Source organism: Monomorium pharaonis, chromosome 4 (assembly GCF_013373865.1).
Source record: "Monomorium pharaonis isolate MP-MQ-018 chromosome 4, ASM1337386v2, whole genome shotgun sequence".
NCBI classification, from domain to species: Eukaryota; Metazoa; Arthropoda; class Insecta; order Hymenoptera; family Formicidae; genus Monomorium; species Monomorium pharaonis.
Window position 1 is genome coordinate 19,510,805 of NC_050470.1, and position 16,902 is coordinate 19,527,706.

Below are 16,902 nucleotides of genomic sequence, written 5' to 3' on the forward strand. Positions count from 1 at the left end.
ATATCATAGTGAAAATTAGCGCACATTTGATTTTCATAGCGGGAAACTATTAAAAAACCATAAAATATAGTTTTTCCATTTATTTCCGTAAATAAATTAAGTTAAATTTTAAAAAGTATTTCAGATAAAGTTGTAGATCTCATCAAAATACACATTATATGTTCCATTGATATTTGCCATAAAAACCATAGTTTTTGAGACGTTAATTTGAAACGTTAAATATTCAAAACTTTATATAACTCATCCAACACAAATCAAATTTTATTAGTTAATTTCAATCTGGTAATTATGCAGTTATACGGAGCCCCCAATTTCAATATGTCTTTCACATATGTTTGTGTATGTGGTTGGTGTGCTGATACAGCCTTCACAAAGGCTCGCTTGCCAAGGCGGAGGAATTATGGAATAACGACTCCGAAATCGCGGTAAAAGTAGACGTCTTTTATTCTCATTAAACTCAGGGTGAGGCGAGCGGTATCAGAGTTCACTTTCACAGTAGTGAATCGGCTCTCACTTTAGTAGGCGGCAACCAGGCTTCCACTCGCGAAAAAATAGCGCGGCGAGAAATGTCTACGAATTATGCGGAATCGTCGACGTAAGATGAGAATCTAATGTTCGGTAGTCGTATACCGGTCCGATTCGTATTTTCGGCAACGAATCGGGCTGTTTCGGCGCCGATCGCGAAAAATCACGCGCCACGCACGCGACATGCGGAGCGCGAACGGAGGGAGAGCAGGAGCTCAGAGCAATATGCGATCTATATTGCAAATATAATGTAGGCTCTAAAGCTTATGCCCAAACATACCGCCCGCCTCGAATATACGAAGGATATTTGAAATTCATACACGATTGATATGATAGTTGCGGTGATTTTTAAAGAATGATTTCTACAAGAATTAAATGTGAGATAACTGAATCTTTAAGTGATACAGAACTTATAATTAGGTGTATCGATGAGTGCCGACAATCGTCATCACAGGCTGGTTCCGTCCACTGTGGCAGAATTGTTCAATTCTTCCTCGTTGATCTCGACAGGGAGGAAACAGTTTTACAATCGGTCGTCTGTACTCCGATCGATGCGTCCTGACGGTTACCACGCAAGTGAAGCCGTCGTCACCGAAATGACACGCGATAATGCGGCCGACTTCCCATTGGCACGGCGGAGCTTGAGAGTTTCTCAACAGCACTATTTGGCCAACTTTGGACGACACGCCACTTGGGGCGTTGCTGATGGGAATGCAAGTAGTCGCTCGACCATGACCTTCAAAAACCTTCGGTTGCTCGGAGCATTTGCCAGCGTGACAGTCGTGCTTTGTTAAGATTGAGCACGCTTAGCTCGGGAAAAGCGACAAGAGCGGTACTGACGAGAAAATGACAGGCGTCACAACTTTATAATCATCGAGATTATCAGATGCGCGAAAAAGGGGCCTGCAATTCAAACACGCCTCTATCTTACAGAGAAGCGTGGTTATTTCTTCGAACGTGTGGAGACCAATGTATCGTTTTAAGTGGTGTTTTACGCTGCGAACACCTCCCACAGCCCACCAAAGTAAGGCGCGAAGGGGAGTATAAAATGCCACTCGGTTTGGTCTTGAGTGAGGCTACTTTTAATTTGGCAATGACTAATGAGACGAAGACGGAGCCGTCCACGTGTATGAGGCGCAGGTATACTACGGTCGCGAATGCCTTCGTCGAGGCATCGCAGAATCTGTGAAGAGAACAGTTCATAGTATGAGGGCCATATTCAGTCTAACGCAGTATCTTAAGCGCGTTAAGATTTAGAAGTCTCGTTTGGTAGTCTGTCTACTCGTCTAACAATTGGCTGGGAAGTTTATCATCCCATTGGCATTTGAGCAACCACAACCGTTGCATGAAGATTTTCGCGGTTATAAGAACGGGGATGGCTCATCCTAACGGATCAAAGAATTTCGAAATGGTCGAAAGGATCGCCCGTTTCGTTCTACTTGGAGAAGAAGGCATGGATACCCGGAATTGGAATACGTCGAGCGCAGGGTTCCAGCAGATTCTTAATACCTTGATCTGCTCGTCGTCTTAAAGAACTTTATGTGTGGCTAAATCATGATCGGAAAGATCGATGTCGGACAAAAAGTCATCTAAATTACTTACCCATTTGCGGAGGCGGAAGCCACCTTTTTCAAGGAGTGCGATCACTTGGTCACGGGTTTGATGCGCTAAGATGGGATCGTCAGCGCCGAATGCGATCTCGTCTACATAGATTTGGCGGCGCAAACATGCATAGCTAACGGAAACTCAACTCCGTGGTCAGTGGCCAATTGTTCTAAAACGCGGAGAACGAGGTACGGAGTGGAGGCAGTGCCGTAAGTGACCGTCAAGAGAATATATTCTTTCAATGGTTTGTCTAGTGATGGGCGCCAAAAAATTCGCTGGTATGTGGTGTCGCGTGGGTCGACCAAAATCTGTCGATACATTTTGACTATGTCGGCGGTATAAACATACCGATGCTGACGTAACAGGATGAGGACGGTAGGCAGATTCCTTTGTAGCTTTTGCAAATGGTTATTCAACGACGTGCCCTTGGTGGTTAGGGAGGAAGCGTTGAATACTACACGCAAGCGAGTGGTTGCACTGTCTTCTCGTAAAACGGCTTGATGCGGAATACAATACGATTGTGGTGGCGCTGTGACGTCCATGGGTGTGGCCTCAATCATATGACGGAGTTGTTCATATTCTGCAAGAAATTCCCGATAGGCAGCCGCGTGATCGGGATCGCGTTGAAGTCGGCGTTTCAACGTTTGGAACTTTGCAATGGCAATAGATCGTGACTCTCCAATCGGTATTGGCGGCCCGATTTTAAATGGCAGTCTTACGACATAACATCCGTGTAGTTTACGGGAGTGAGTTGCGATAAAGTGCTTCTCACATTGACGTTCTTCCGGGCTCAAATGAGCCTTCTGAGGTATCTCCTCGACCTCCCAAAATTTACGAAGGTCGGAATTCAGAGCCTCAAAGATGTCACCGTAATTCACGGAGACAGACGAGATTCCATGGGTAGACGCCGGTGCGATTGGACCGGAGATGATCCAGCCGAGAGTAGTGTTTTGCACGGTTGGTTCGTTGACGGTACCCTTTCGAACACCGTCAAACACGAGCATGCCGAATCGGCTCCAATGATCACATCAATCGGATCGGGACTCATGGGTTCACTATCGGCTAAATGGAGCCCGTCGAGGTGCTGCCACTGACCCGCCGTGTTGGTTCGACTCGGAATATATTTTGTTAAAGATCGAAGGATTAGCGCTGTGGTCAAATAGGCAGGTCCATCGCCAAACGCAGGGGTGATCGTAATTTGAGCGGCGTGTTTCATCATTGACCGTGTTCCACCGATACCAGTAACGGAAACGGCGCGATTAAGGAGTTAGAGGCAGTTAGAAGGCCAAAAAAGACACTTTTTGGGGATTTTTTTTTGAAGCTACAGTATTATATTTAATTTATAAATATTGACACTGTGTTACATAACATTAAAAAAAAATTCGAAAAAAATTTGAAGTAAAAATATTAAAATTTAAAGAAGTTATAGTTAATTATAGAAGCCGCCTTAATAAAAATACTTTAAAACACGTTTTGCGGTGCCAACTGCTGGTGAAGCCGGATCATGTGAAACAAATGAATAAAAAAAATTTAGTTTGTACATGAAATTTTCTAGTCCTTAATCGAAGATTTTAAGAAAAAATTAATTTAGGGCAAAATGGTAGCTGCCAAAAGTCAAACATCCGATTTTCATAAAAAAAACGCCCATTTTTTGTACATAAAATTGAAAATATAAGTAAAAAAAAATCCTTCGATCAAGGACTTGCATTTTATGTTAGAAGAGAGCACGTAAAATTTTAGATTGATCGGTTGAATAGTTTTTCAGAAATCTTTGGCACCGTACTTGAAAATGCAGTTCTGAGAAAGACGCGTTTAAAGTTTTAAGTACCGTTTACGTATTTCATTCAAAAATCATGTGATCAATTTGAATAAAAGGTGTATTTTTAAACTTACACAGAGTCATTTTAGGCCCATATAGCACACCTTCAGCTTTCATAGCAGCTTCTAAAATATTAGTTGGTGAGAGAGCAGCTGCTGATAGCTGCTCCTTCCTAACAATCGCGCTTGACCTGAGAGACCGACTTTGCGACTTTGCTACTTTAACAGTTTTAGTCGGATCGACTTGAAAATTTAATAAGATATTCTCGAGATGTTATACTTACAGAAAATATGAAAATCCAAAAAATGATTTTTTCAAAATTACTGACTGCCCCTGACCCCTTAAGTTTCGGTAATCGAAGGCTCTGAGCGAGCGTTTCGGTTATCAAGGTTGACACGGAGCCTTGATCGAGCAGTGCACGGACCGTGGCAAAGCGACCTGAGTCGGAGTATACGCGGACGCGTGCGGTGGCTAGTAAGATCGTGGAGTTCGGCGCCACAGTTTTCGATATCAAATGCATTGCGACCTCAGTGCTTTTACTTTCCGTACTGGCGAGAGGTGAGACTTTATTTTCACTAGCGGAAAGTAAAACGGAAGCAGATTTGATTTCCGCAGGCTTTGCGAGGTTCACAAAGTGTAATAACGAGTGATGTCCTTTCTGACATTGTTGACACGCGTGCGAGCTTGTATATTCCTTTACAGTGTGCTTGGTACTGAAGCAATTTAGACGTTTATTTTTTTTTTATAAGTCAGAACGTTGGGATAGAGTCTGCTTTAGGAACGCGGGACACTGATAGAGCAAATGATTCTCTTTACAGAGAGCATATGAAAACGGAACTGCGAAAGCGGAGATGACGTATGACGCGAGAGATTTTCTCTTCGAGGATTCCGCAGATTTTTCCTTTGTCGATAGTAACATCGCTTCTAAAGCGAGAATTCGCGATCCGAGGAATTGATCAAGTTCGCGGTAACTAGGGTACTCCATGGTGTCCCCTAGCTTGAGTTCCTAAACCTTTCTCGATGATTTATCGAGTTTTTGAGTGACAAGAAAGACAAAGTAAGTCATCCCAATATTCGACCTTTCGACCGAGATTCGTGAGCGCGTGAATTCGCGTGTTAGCTTGATCGCGGAGGTTCCGAAGATCTTTGGAGGTTTCGGCGGTAAGCGACAGAAGATTGAAGAGATTGAAAATTCTGTAAATGAACATTGATAAGGCGACGTTTATTGTCATAACGCGAGACGTGAATATTCCACGCGACGTCGAAATTATCATTGGTAATCGCGAGGTGTTCGAGCGTGGTACTCGCATTCCCTTTTACACAGGAGCATAAGTAATGCATATGCTCGACATTTGTTCGTTGTAAACCATCGACTTAAATCTATCGCGGAAATGCTCCCATTTTTCGACACTCCCGTCAAAGTTCGGTAGATTGATCCTCGGCAAATGCAATGCAGCGCGGTGAGACTCAGACACGCCACTTACGTTATGTGTAGTTGCATTAAGGGCATCACTCTCATGGGTTCCCAATACCTCAGCCATAAAGTCCGCAGCCTCATAGTAGGACTCTTCACAGGCGATGATGCGATTCTTACAATCAGTGAAGTAGACATCGGTAGCTCTCAGTTTATCGTCGGCAAGAAGCTCTATCTCGCCATTTAGCTCCTGGCATTTGGAGAACATCTCTTTCAGCGTAATAAGACGCTGTCTAGTGACAGCTGGTGTCATTTTGGCTTGTCCAAGCTTCTTGAAATTAGGCAGGACTCGCGAGATGAAATTCATGAATTAATTCTGCTTCGCAAGAAGCTTCTTAACGGTCGACATGGCGATTCTTTTTCAATAATATGAGCGTTAAGAATCACACACAGTTTTCTCCTTGGCAGCAATCCGGCTCAAAGGACCAATATGTTTATGTATGTGGTTGGTGTGCTGATACAATCTTCACAAAGGCTCGCTTGCCAAGGCGAAGGAATTGTGGAATAACGACTCCGACATCTCGGTAAAAGTAGACGTCTTTTATTCTCATTAAACTCAGGTGAGGTGAGCGGTATCAGAGTTCATTTTCACAGTAATGAATCGACTCTCACTTTATAGGCGGCAACCAGGCTTCCACTCGCGAAAAAATAGCGCGGCGAGAAACGTCTACGAATTATGCAGAGTCGTCGACCTGAGATGAGAATCTAACGATGGTCGTATACCAAGGATATGCGGAGCGCGAACGGAGCGCGAGCAGGAGTTCAGAGCAATACGCGATCTATATTGCAAATATAATGTACGCTCTAAAGCTTATGCCCAAACAACATATGTTATCAAAGTCATCATCCTGAGTAATATTATAAAGGTTTTAGGTTGCGCTCGGCATTTATTAAAAAGTTATTAACACAAGTTTTATAATAATAATAATAGTAAACATCGATAGCCTACATCAAGAAATACATTTAACTGACACTTCTTCACTGTGACCATACACACACGGAGGGTGCAAGGAGGTGGGCTTCGCCCCCCCCCCCCGCTTCCACATCCACCCTGCCGGTACCCAGATAGCCAAGCGTGATTAAGCATTTTGAAGAAACTAATGCACAAAACGTGTTGCTAGATATTTGCTGTATATTTGCTGACATCAAAGTAGAACACGTTACAAATATAGCAATATGTCTGCTTATACATGCAAACAGTTGGCGAAATTTTCCGAGCAAACGATTCGCAATACTCATATGTTATGTTGTCTACAACATGACAGCAACATGACGGCAATGAATGATTCAATCGAATGAATAATTATATCTTGAGCATCATGATGCAAACATGACAGCAACAACACATACATAATAATTTTCATTTGTTATTGCATATATGCCTTCAAACTATTATGAAGTTTTTTACTTGTAGCTTATTGTTTACAAATTGTTGACAATATGAAGTTGTTACACCTTTACGACAACTTTTCTATAAAAAGACGTCTATATTTTCAAAATTTAAATATAATTAATATATAGATACTAATTTTTATAATTATACATGCTTTCAAATATATATTATTCCAGGTAAACCAGGTAGACTATGATATATACAGGGTGTCCCAACGCATGTGGACCATTACTCGTAAAAAGATAGAAGGGATCGAGATAAACATACAGGTCCAATATTTTCTTGGGTTAGGTCTACAAATAATCGAGATATCAATTTTTCAAATTGTGCGAATGAGAGCGCGCCGCGGCACGCCGTAGGAAGAGCCGAGCCGCTCGAGCCGTAGCGCGGCCCACTGTGTGAAGCATTGGCTGCCGGCGGCGGGGAGAAGAAGGAGAAGCGGCTCCGCTGCCTGTGCTTCGCCGCCCTCACGTCCCGCAGCACCGCGTCTAGACTCGCATCAATGGCCGCTCTCGCCTTCCACCGCACCGCGCCTAGACTCGCGTCGTTACGCACATTCGCAATTACTTGACAAAATTATTTAGCAAAGATAAGGACAAATTAAAACCGTAATAAACTTCTGTGATTGAGAAAGTCGAAAGAGAGAAAGCGATGGAAACTTATGAAATCTTCAAATAATCTAATTTCTATCGTAATTGTGAATATAGTAAACTAATGATAGTTTTCGGTACATTGACGATATATTCTTTCTTTTTCTTAAATATCTTATTTACAGTATGATTGGAAAATACGGCTTAGTATATTTGCCTCACACGAACGTTCCTGAGTAGTAATTCGTTGAAACCTATCTGAGTTAAAATGTTGATATTGCTTCATTTACTAATTTATGGTATTGTTCTGTCAAAACTGTAACGGACCAAGTGATTCCCCAATAAAATTAACTTCTTGATTTTTTATTTAACTTCTATTTAGCTTCTTCAGTCCTCAACAAAATATTTTCTTCACAATATTTGTAATGATTTATAGCTATTTATTTTTAAGGGATGAATAAAAATTGATAGGAATAAGACAAATTCTAAAATGGCTGAAAACAGACTACACTGTTTCATTTGCGGTATTGTGCAAAGACCTAAAGTGTGTTGGGGCAAATACCTGTAGATCATCTTGAAAATCGACATGAAATTATTAATCGTTTTCGGAGGAATTTAGAAAAGTCTCTTGCTGATATTGATAAGAATTCTCGCATTTGTTCGATTTGTCGTGGCTTCGTCAATGATAAAATGCGATTCGAAAATGATGAATCATACACAAGACTGAATGTCTTGAGGCAAGTTCAAAATCATGCTTGTTTTATTTGGATCTTGCTTTAATTGATCGGTTATGAAATGTTAATATCATATCTTAATATTCCTAATCACAGAATCTAATTCTGTGATGAATCCAGGTTTCCATTATAAAAATCTGGCTCGGCCCTTACTGAGCCCTATCGGACCTAGTTAGACTTTATAGCTCAGATTGGGCCAGACTATCAGATAGTCTTCTCCAAGTTCGAGAAGTTTTGTTCCATTAGTTATCTCCTCGAAATCAAGACATTTCAAGTGTAAAAACGTGTATAATCGACTATATTCCATCGATTTCCATACCTCATAACTATTTTCCATAACTTCCTAAAGGTTTGGGCTCATAAGAACTTCTGATCGGGGGCCATAAGCTAAAAAATCTCAAAGCTTGGAAAAATTTGACCGGGGCCCAGATTTACAATGTTTCTGTGCGTGGTCCTTTAAAAATTTTGAAAATGAATTTTTTACATAGGATATGATTAATAGTTTTTCAGTGAATTTTGGTTATATACTGGGATCACCAAATTTAACCTAAAAATTTTTTTTTAATTTTAAAACGCCGAAACTTCTAAACGCAGTTCATTGCAGGCGCGAACCTATATGCAAAATGCGCTTCTCAGAAATGCTCATTTTTCATATTTTTTTCAGATTTTTAAAAGTGGTGGATCAAGTTTAAACTTGCAAAAAATTATATTTTTTGGTATTTTTTCATTATTTTAACAACATAAAAACTTTTTTTATTTTATTATTTGTGCAGAAAATTATACATTTTAATATGCTTTTTTCAAATTTTTAAAAATTTTTTGGAATTGTTTACCTTACTCAGCTAGCCAGACCTGTTAAAATCGTGAAAGCTTTACAGCAAGGATTGTTTCAATTTTGACAACAATTTTATAACAAGTAATTGTCTGTCTTTGTCTTTTAAAAGTTTCGAGCAAATTTACGGTAAAAGTTTTCATCACACGCTGCTGCAAATAACAGAGAAAAACTTGTACATAAATATTACGTAGAGAAATTACAAGATTTGCTCCGACACGATAAAATGCAAAATTTAAGCAAATAACAGAGCAAACATTGCTACACGACATAACAATAAATTTATGGCAGAAACAGAAAATCTTGTTAAGCATAGAATAACGGCAAATTAGTAGCAAGAACAAAATAAAACTTGCCGAGCACACTTTTGCAACAAAATTGCGACAAGGTGTGTCCGTAAACATCCTTAGTTTTTGCTGGCAAGGCTTGTCGCAAATAGTATGACGCACATTTCATGCAAATAACAGGGTTGCATTATCGGGTTTTAAACTTTATTTCTGGGTGACTTTACTATCTATCTCGAGGTGGCGCATTTCTCGTAAAAAAGATTTACCTACTGGATTAATAAAAGGGGCTCGTCGAGAACAGAGAACCAAGTATGATTGCATATAATTCACATATGATATTGGACTAATCAGTCCAATATTTCATTTTTGTTGATCTTAATTTCGACAAGATTTGTCCTGTTTTTGCCACAAATTTGCTATCATATTGTGCATGGCAAGGTTTGCCTTGTTTTTTTCCACAAATTTGCTATCATGCTATGTACAGCAAGGTTTGCTCTATCTTGCCACAAATTTGCTATCATATTGTGTACAGCAAGGTTTGCCTTGTTCTTGTTGCAAATTTGTTGTTATGCTTTACTAACAAATTTTACTCTGTTATTTGCATAAAATATGCATCATACTATTTACAACAAGCCTTGCCAGCAAAAGCTAAGCTTAATGCGGACACACCTTGTCGTAATTTTGCTGCAAAGGTTTGCTCGAGTTTGCGGCAAACTTCGCGCAAAGTTTGCGTTATTTTGCTAGCTAGGTTAGTCTAAAAATGGAAAAAATGTATTTCTTACTATTTTTTCACATTTTTGACCCTTAAAATATTTTCTTTCTTTACTATTGGCGCTTAAAATTATATGTTCAGATTCACTGCGTTCTTTCAAATTTTTTTAAGTCTTTGAAATTATTTTTCTAACTAAAAAATAAAAATTGTATTTTTTGTAATTTTTTTGACATTTCCAATTCTGAAAACGTTCGCTTTCATTACTATTCGCACTAAAAATTGCATATTCTAACATTATTAGATTATTTGGATGGCTAATCTAACCTAAAAATGTGAAAAATTGTATTGCTTACATTTTTTCAATCTTTAATTCTAAAGACACTAAAAATCTAATATTTTAGTATGCTGCCCTTTTTAGAACAATCTTATATTGTTTGGAGTAGTTCACATAACCTGAAATTGCAAAAAGTATTGGACACGTTGTTACGGGAGAAATTAGTTCAAAATATAAGACAATTAGAATAATTAGGATTAGATTTAATTAGTTTGTATTAGAGTAAGGAACATGTTATTCGAGCGAGAGATTTCTTTTATTAGATTTTTTTGTTTGTAAATAATAGTTTTTTCTTAGTTGTAAGTGTGTTGCGTTGATTAAATCGTGGATTTAATTGACGTATGTATATAGCGTTTGTACAGAATAGAATAGTTAACTTATTGTTAACATACATGTGTTACGAGAGACCGATTGGATGGTGAATGCAGGAGAGCTGTGAGAAGCAATGCATTGTAAAGGCGTGAAGGAGGGACAGTGTTCACGGTTTCAAAAGACATTTTTGATTGACAAGGAAGCTGTCCGATGTCTCTTGGCACGAGTCGCATGGACTCGTGGCCGTCAAGCCATTTTTGCAATCAACGACCTCGTGGGTTTAACAAACTCGGTGGTGAAGGTCGAAAGCGTGCACGGGGACCCCAAAGGAGGAACCCGGGGCCGTTCAGGCTACAGAGACATCGGCGGCGCGACTCACAAAAAACCGAAGGAAAGGGTAGAAAAGTCGAGAAATTGACCGAAAGGCCCCTCCTCCACGTCTAAAAACACCGTCAGGCTAAAAAGTGTGTGTGAGCCGAGAGAGGGGATATTGCGTTAGCAAATCGGACGAGCCCTTGCGTGGGACGTTGCGATTTTCGGGGACAGATGTTCGACGACTGCGGAGACTGAAGGTACGATCCTTAACCAGACGCATTCGAATTCTGAGAACGTCTCTACTTGTAAGCGTTGTCTTATAAAGTTGCAAAAGATTAATTTCGCTTGTCTTTTCCTGCCCACAACACACGTATATTTTAAATCTGTCGGCCTATCTTGGTTTTTTACCATATTTTATTTTTTATTTTTTTATAAGAAAGTAACAATAAAAATATTTGTTAATTACATTTGCAAAAATGCATTATATAAGTATTACTTTAAACCAAATATGAAAAGAAAATTAGAACCTTATGTTAACATTAATTTTGTGTACATATTTTTCTGTTATTAACTATAACTATATATCATCACATGAAGTTTTTAATAGCATATAATATTTTAAAATATGTTAAATTACGCTTATTTACTACAAGAAATTGATTTTTTTTATAAATAAATTGATGCGGCAATATTTTTATGCTTGCTTATTAATACAACATTTTTAAGTACAAATCGTTTAGCACGCAAAATATTTTTGGAGTTTCATTTTAAATTAAATATGCGTAATTGTTACAAACAATCAGCGAAACATTTACAAGTTTCATTTGTACTTTAGAAAAATGTTGTATTAATAAAAGCAGGGTTAGGAAGTAACGAGTTACTTGTAACAAAGATACAGTTACAGTTACTTTTTTGGTAACTAATAACTTAAATAATGTAACGAACTTTTCTCCATCGACAGGAATTTAACTTATTGTTAGTTACATTTTTTTGGTAACTAATAACTACTTTAATAGTTTTTTTTTTTTGGAACATGCGCTAAAATTTTTAATCAACAACCGGAAAAAGTCGAGTTTGTACAAAAGGAATTGTATCGATTCTTAAAATCAATAAAATAATTGCAGCATTAATATGCTAAATATTTAAACTGTAATTAAGAAACATTTTATTAAATATAATACAGGTATTCCGAGTTCTGCATATGTGGAACATATGTTTAGTAACGGTAGCTTTATAATGACGCCATAAAGAGGTCATCTTAATTATGATATATTTGAATATCGAATTACATAAAATTAATAAAAATTTTTATTAAAATTTTTTTAACGAAGAGGATATACGAATCAATGTAATACAGCTGATGTAGCATTATATTTCATTAAATTTTGATAACAGTAACATATGATTTAGTTTTTTACCTTTACAAAGTTCTCATTTTCCAAGTAACACATATTCAAAAAGACATCAAATTGACTCGAAATTCGTTATTAATTCAAAATGACTTTAACTTCCCAGATAGCCAAATCCAGCGAGTTTGCTGTCAAATCGCCAACAATCGTTGAAGCAACTAATTTTGACAAACTTAGAACAAGGTGCGTCAGCATTATGTCTGTCGAACTGAACTCACGTGAAGTCTAATTCTAACAATGGCAAATTGATTGCAATATGTCAGCATCAATTTGTTACTCGCAAAAAAGTGATTTGTGACAGCAACTTAACGACAACTCGTGTTGTCAATTTGCCATCCGTGATTAACAGCATATTGACAGCAAATTGACGGCAACTTGTTATCATCGGTATGCCATCCGCAACCAACAGCATGTTAATAGCAACATGACGGCAACATATGTCAAATAATAAATGCTCATATCCTGATAAAATACTCACATCTGGCATTGCCTAATAAAACTTCTGCGGTCACCCATCCAACTCTGAACCGCCGTCGACACTGCTTGATTTCGAAGATCGTACGCAAAATAGCACTTCGCGATGATCCATAAACACTTGATGCTCATAAATACATATTTGTTATAGATAAGTTCAATAGATGTCAGAAACATGAAACATATAGTTAAATAATATTTATAAATAAATATAAATGTACAGTTTTTTACTGCTTTTTACATATGCGATATAACATGTAAAATAACTTATAAAGATATGTTTTTGTTTTGTTCTTTTGATAAAGCTAAATTATATCCCAGACAGCACACAATATTTATAAAATATTTACAAAATATTTATAATATTTATTTGAATATTTTATAAATATTTTTCTGTGGTCTTAAATTTGACAGATCATAAAGATTTATCATAAATATTATTAAAATATTTATGATATATTTACAAATATTTATAAAATATTACTTGTACAAATCTTACTACCTGAGATATGTGTAAAAAATTATTTTATTTTATATATTATTTCTATAATAAATCATCGATAAAGTATTTTCTTTTATATAATAATGAATAATATGTTGCTAATTTTATTCATGTTTATTTTTTATTTTGTAACTATGTTTATGTGTAATATGATTAATAAAGTTATAATTAAATTTATATATATATATATATATATATATATATATATATCATAGTCTACCTGGTTTATCTGGGATAATATATATCTGCAAGCATGTATAATTATAAAAATTAATATCTATATATTAATTATATTTAAATTTCAAAAATATAGATGTCTTTTTATTGAAAAGTTGTCGTAAACGTGTGACAAGTTTATATTGCCAGCAATTTGTAAACAATAAGCTACAATTAAAAAACTTCATAGTTTGAAGGCATATATGCAATAACAAATGAAAATTATTATATATGTTTTGTTGCTGTCATGTTTGCATCATGATGCTCAAGATATTGTTACGTCCGGCAGACTCCACGATTTCCCTTCGTCAGAAAAAACAAATAATTTACAAAAGAAATTCCGTTTCAACGATCTCTGATAATTTTTTATGCGTCTAGAATTAGTCTGTTAGAAACGTAATGACAAACATAGATGGACGAAACGACCAAGTAGATAATTCGGACTCCTTTGAATATTGAGTCAACAAATAATAAATTCTGAAGATAGAAATTCAAAAACAAACATGGGATCTAAGCAAAGTTTCACGTTTCCTCACAAAAAATGAGCAATAAAGTATCCAAACATAAGCAAAAAATAAATAACCGTTTCCTCCATCTGCAACCCATACCGTAGCACGTCTAGCACGATAGAAAAAAATTTATTTCTTAAACCCAAAGGGAAGATAACCTACGCGATAGGTCGGATCCCTTCGATAAAATTGAAAAAATGTGGGAGGAAACAGAGAAACTTTCGACAGAGTACTCAACGTATGATTGGTCAAAAGGGAAAAACTATTTCTCCAATAAGAAAACTTAAAATTCACCCACCACACAATCCTGAAAAAGAGTCCTACCAGTTAGAATATTTGAACCACCCACATCTGGATCCTCCCTCTGTAAGACTCTGTATATATAATACCAAATCTTGAAGAGGCAGTCAGTAATAATAGAGAGTAATGGTCAGTAATAATCAGTTAGTTGAGAGTTAGTTGTAAGAGTAGTTAGTTGTAAGTTCAGTTAGAGTTTTTAGTCAGTTCAGTTAATAAGAGAGTTAGTTAGTTAGTAATCATGTAGAATCAGTGCGCAAGTAAACTTTAGTGCCGTTCCATCCGATCAAAAAATCCCTTCGATTCCAACGGATTTATTTGAGAACCAGTAATGAGTAAGTCCTACAATCACAATTTCTTTCTTTGTTTTTACGTTACTCATCTACTCCCTTCCGTTTTAATTTTTTAAGACACGTTCCTATTATTTTATAAATAATTTCCCACTTAGTGTTCCTTGACTTTTCTCTCCAGCTACCACCTTCGAAGAACTTAGTGTTCCTCGACTCTTCTCTCCAGCTACCACCTTCGAAGAACTTAGTGTTCCTCGATTCTTCTCTCCAGCTACCACCTTCGAAGAACTTAGTGTTCCTCGACTCTTCTCCCCAGCTACCACCTTCGAAGAACTTAGTGTTCCTCGACTCTCCTCTCCAGCTACCACATTCGAAGAACATAGTGTTCCTCGACCCTCCTCTCCAGCTACCACCTTCGAAGAACTTAGTGTTTCTCGATCTTCCTCTTTGCCTCCAATTACTGAAGAACATGAACACGTTCCTCAGATATTCCCAACATATTCTTTTTCTAGTTCACCTCCTCCGTCTTCAAGTTACTCTCCCATAAGTTCCACTGAATCCGAAGACATTCCACCCCCACTCTCTCCCGCTATGCTTTATCCTCTCATGACTCCAAGCATTTCTGTTTTTTTCATCTAACCATTTAATAAACCCTTCGTCTATTTCTTTGCTCCGCGTTTATCGTTAATACTATAGAAATAAAAAAACAAAACAAAAATCTCGTTTCCTTTTCTCCGCCCACCACATACTTATTTAATATTTGTACAACTATATACATACTCATTATGCATTTTAATTTCGATTATACCGTTACTACAAATTGTCAAATCACGACTTCAGCGTTTATTTGTATTTTCTTTTATTTTTATTTTTATTTGTTAATAGAATAAATACTTTTGTTAATTTTATGTGAAACTTTATCAATTATTTTAATTAATAACGACCTCGCCTATCCCGAACAAAGACTGCATCTGGTCCGATTCCGAGTTAAAGCAATTCAATTCGTTGACTCAAAACTTGGACCGACGGATGTACGACTCGAAACGGGATATAGCGGGCCTATCGGCACGTTGACCTACATTTTTGAGTCATAAAAAGTGCGTTCGACCCGAGGCACATACCCTCCTTAAACTGTGTGCCTACGGGAATTCTACACGTTTTGTTACGTTCTTCCCTGCCTTACCTGTTCTCCCTGAAATATCCTTCCTACCGAATAAAGAGTTAAATCCTATAAGGCTGGACGTAACAATATAATCATTCATTCGATTGAATCATTCAATGCCGTCATGTTGCTGTCATGTTGTAGACAACATAATATACGAGTATTGCGAACTGTTTGCTGGAAAATTTCGCCAACTGTTTGCATGTATAAGCAAACATATTGCTGTATTCGTAACGTGTTCTACTTCGATGTCAGCAAATATCTAGCAACACATTTTGTGCATTAGTTTTTTTAAAATGCTTGGCTATCTGGGTTGATTCCATTTTGACCTCTTGCTTTTTTATTAACTTCCATTATATCTCGTGTGTGGATGCATTATTTTCATAAATTTGTGTAGGAAAAGTGATATTTGTAAATAATATAAATGATATTATGACATAAAATCATTTAACTTGGTTAATTTGACTTTATCTTCTCATCTTTATATGAAGGCCGGACTTCCAAAATATCTGAAAAAGTATAAATTTTACAGAAAATGTTATCAATTAAATTGTTATATAATGTTAAAAGATGTATTTATTAAATTTATCAATTTAGCTCATAATATTATTACTATGGCGTGTTGGGGTTTTCATAATTTATTATAAATGACAACGTTTTACAATAATATTTAAACAAGTGTAGTATGTAACTACAACATGCTTTTAAATTAATATTTATTAATAAATAATAAATTAATATTTATATTAATTTACAATAAATATAAACTTTATTTATTTAATAAGATAATATATTATATTATTAAGTAAATAAAGTTTATATTTATTATAATATTTATTATTATAATAAATATTAATTTACAAAATTAATAATAATTATAAATTATTTGTATAATTAATATTAATCCCCCCTCCCTTTCCGCACCCATCCCGTCCAAGTCATTAAAACGTACGTGGTTATTTTGAACGTGGCCATTTTTAACGTGGCCGTTCCGAACGTAGCCGTTTCAAATGTGGCGGTTTCGAACGTGGCCATTTCAAATGTGGCCGTTTTGAACATGGCCATTACGAACGTGGTCGTTTCGAACGTGGTCGTTTCGAACGTGGTCGTT

General features: G+C 36.8%; 1 protein-coding gene across 7 annotated transcripts in view; it reads right to left on the bottom strand.

Moving 5' to 3' along the window:
- Positions 1-16,902, bottom strand: part of LOC105836759 (protein spire homolog 1) — a 325,078-nt gene that overhangs the window by 16,343 nt on the left and 291,833 nt on the right. Inside the window, exon 16 of one of the 7 annotated variants that reach the window (XM_036285178.1) lies at positions 15,790-16,300. The exons of the other annotated variants lie outside the window; for them this stretch is intronic. Within the exon in view, the coding sequence (XP_036141071.1) occupies positions 16,273-16,300 (28 nt within the window). The 3' untranslated portion in view covers positions 15,790-16,272. Of the gene's footprint in view, positions 1-15,789; positions 16,301-16,902 lie in introns of those variants that run through there. 7 annotated transcript variants of the gene reach the window in all.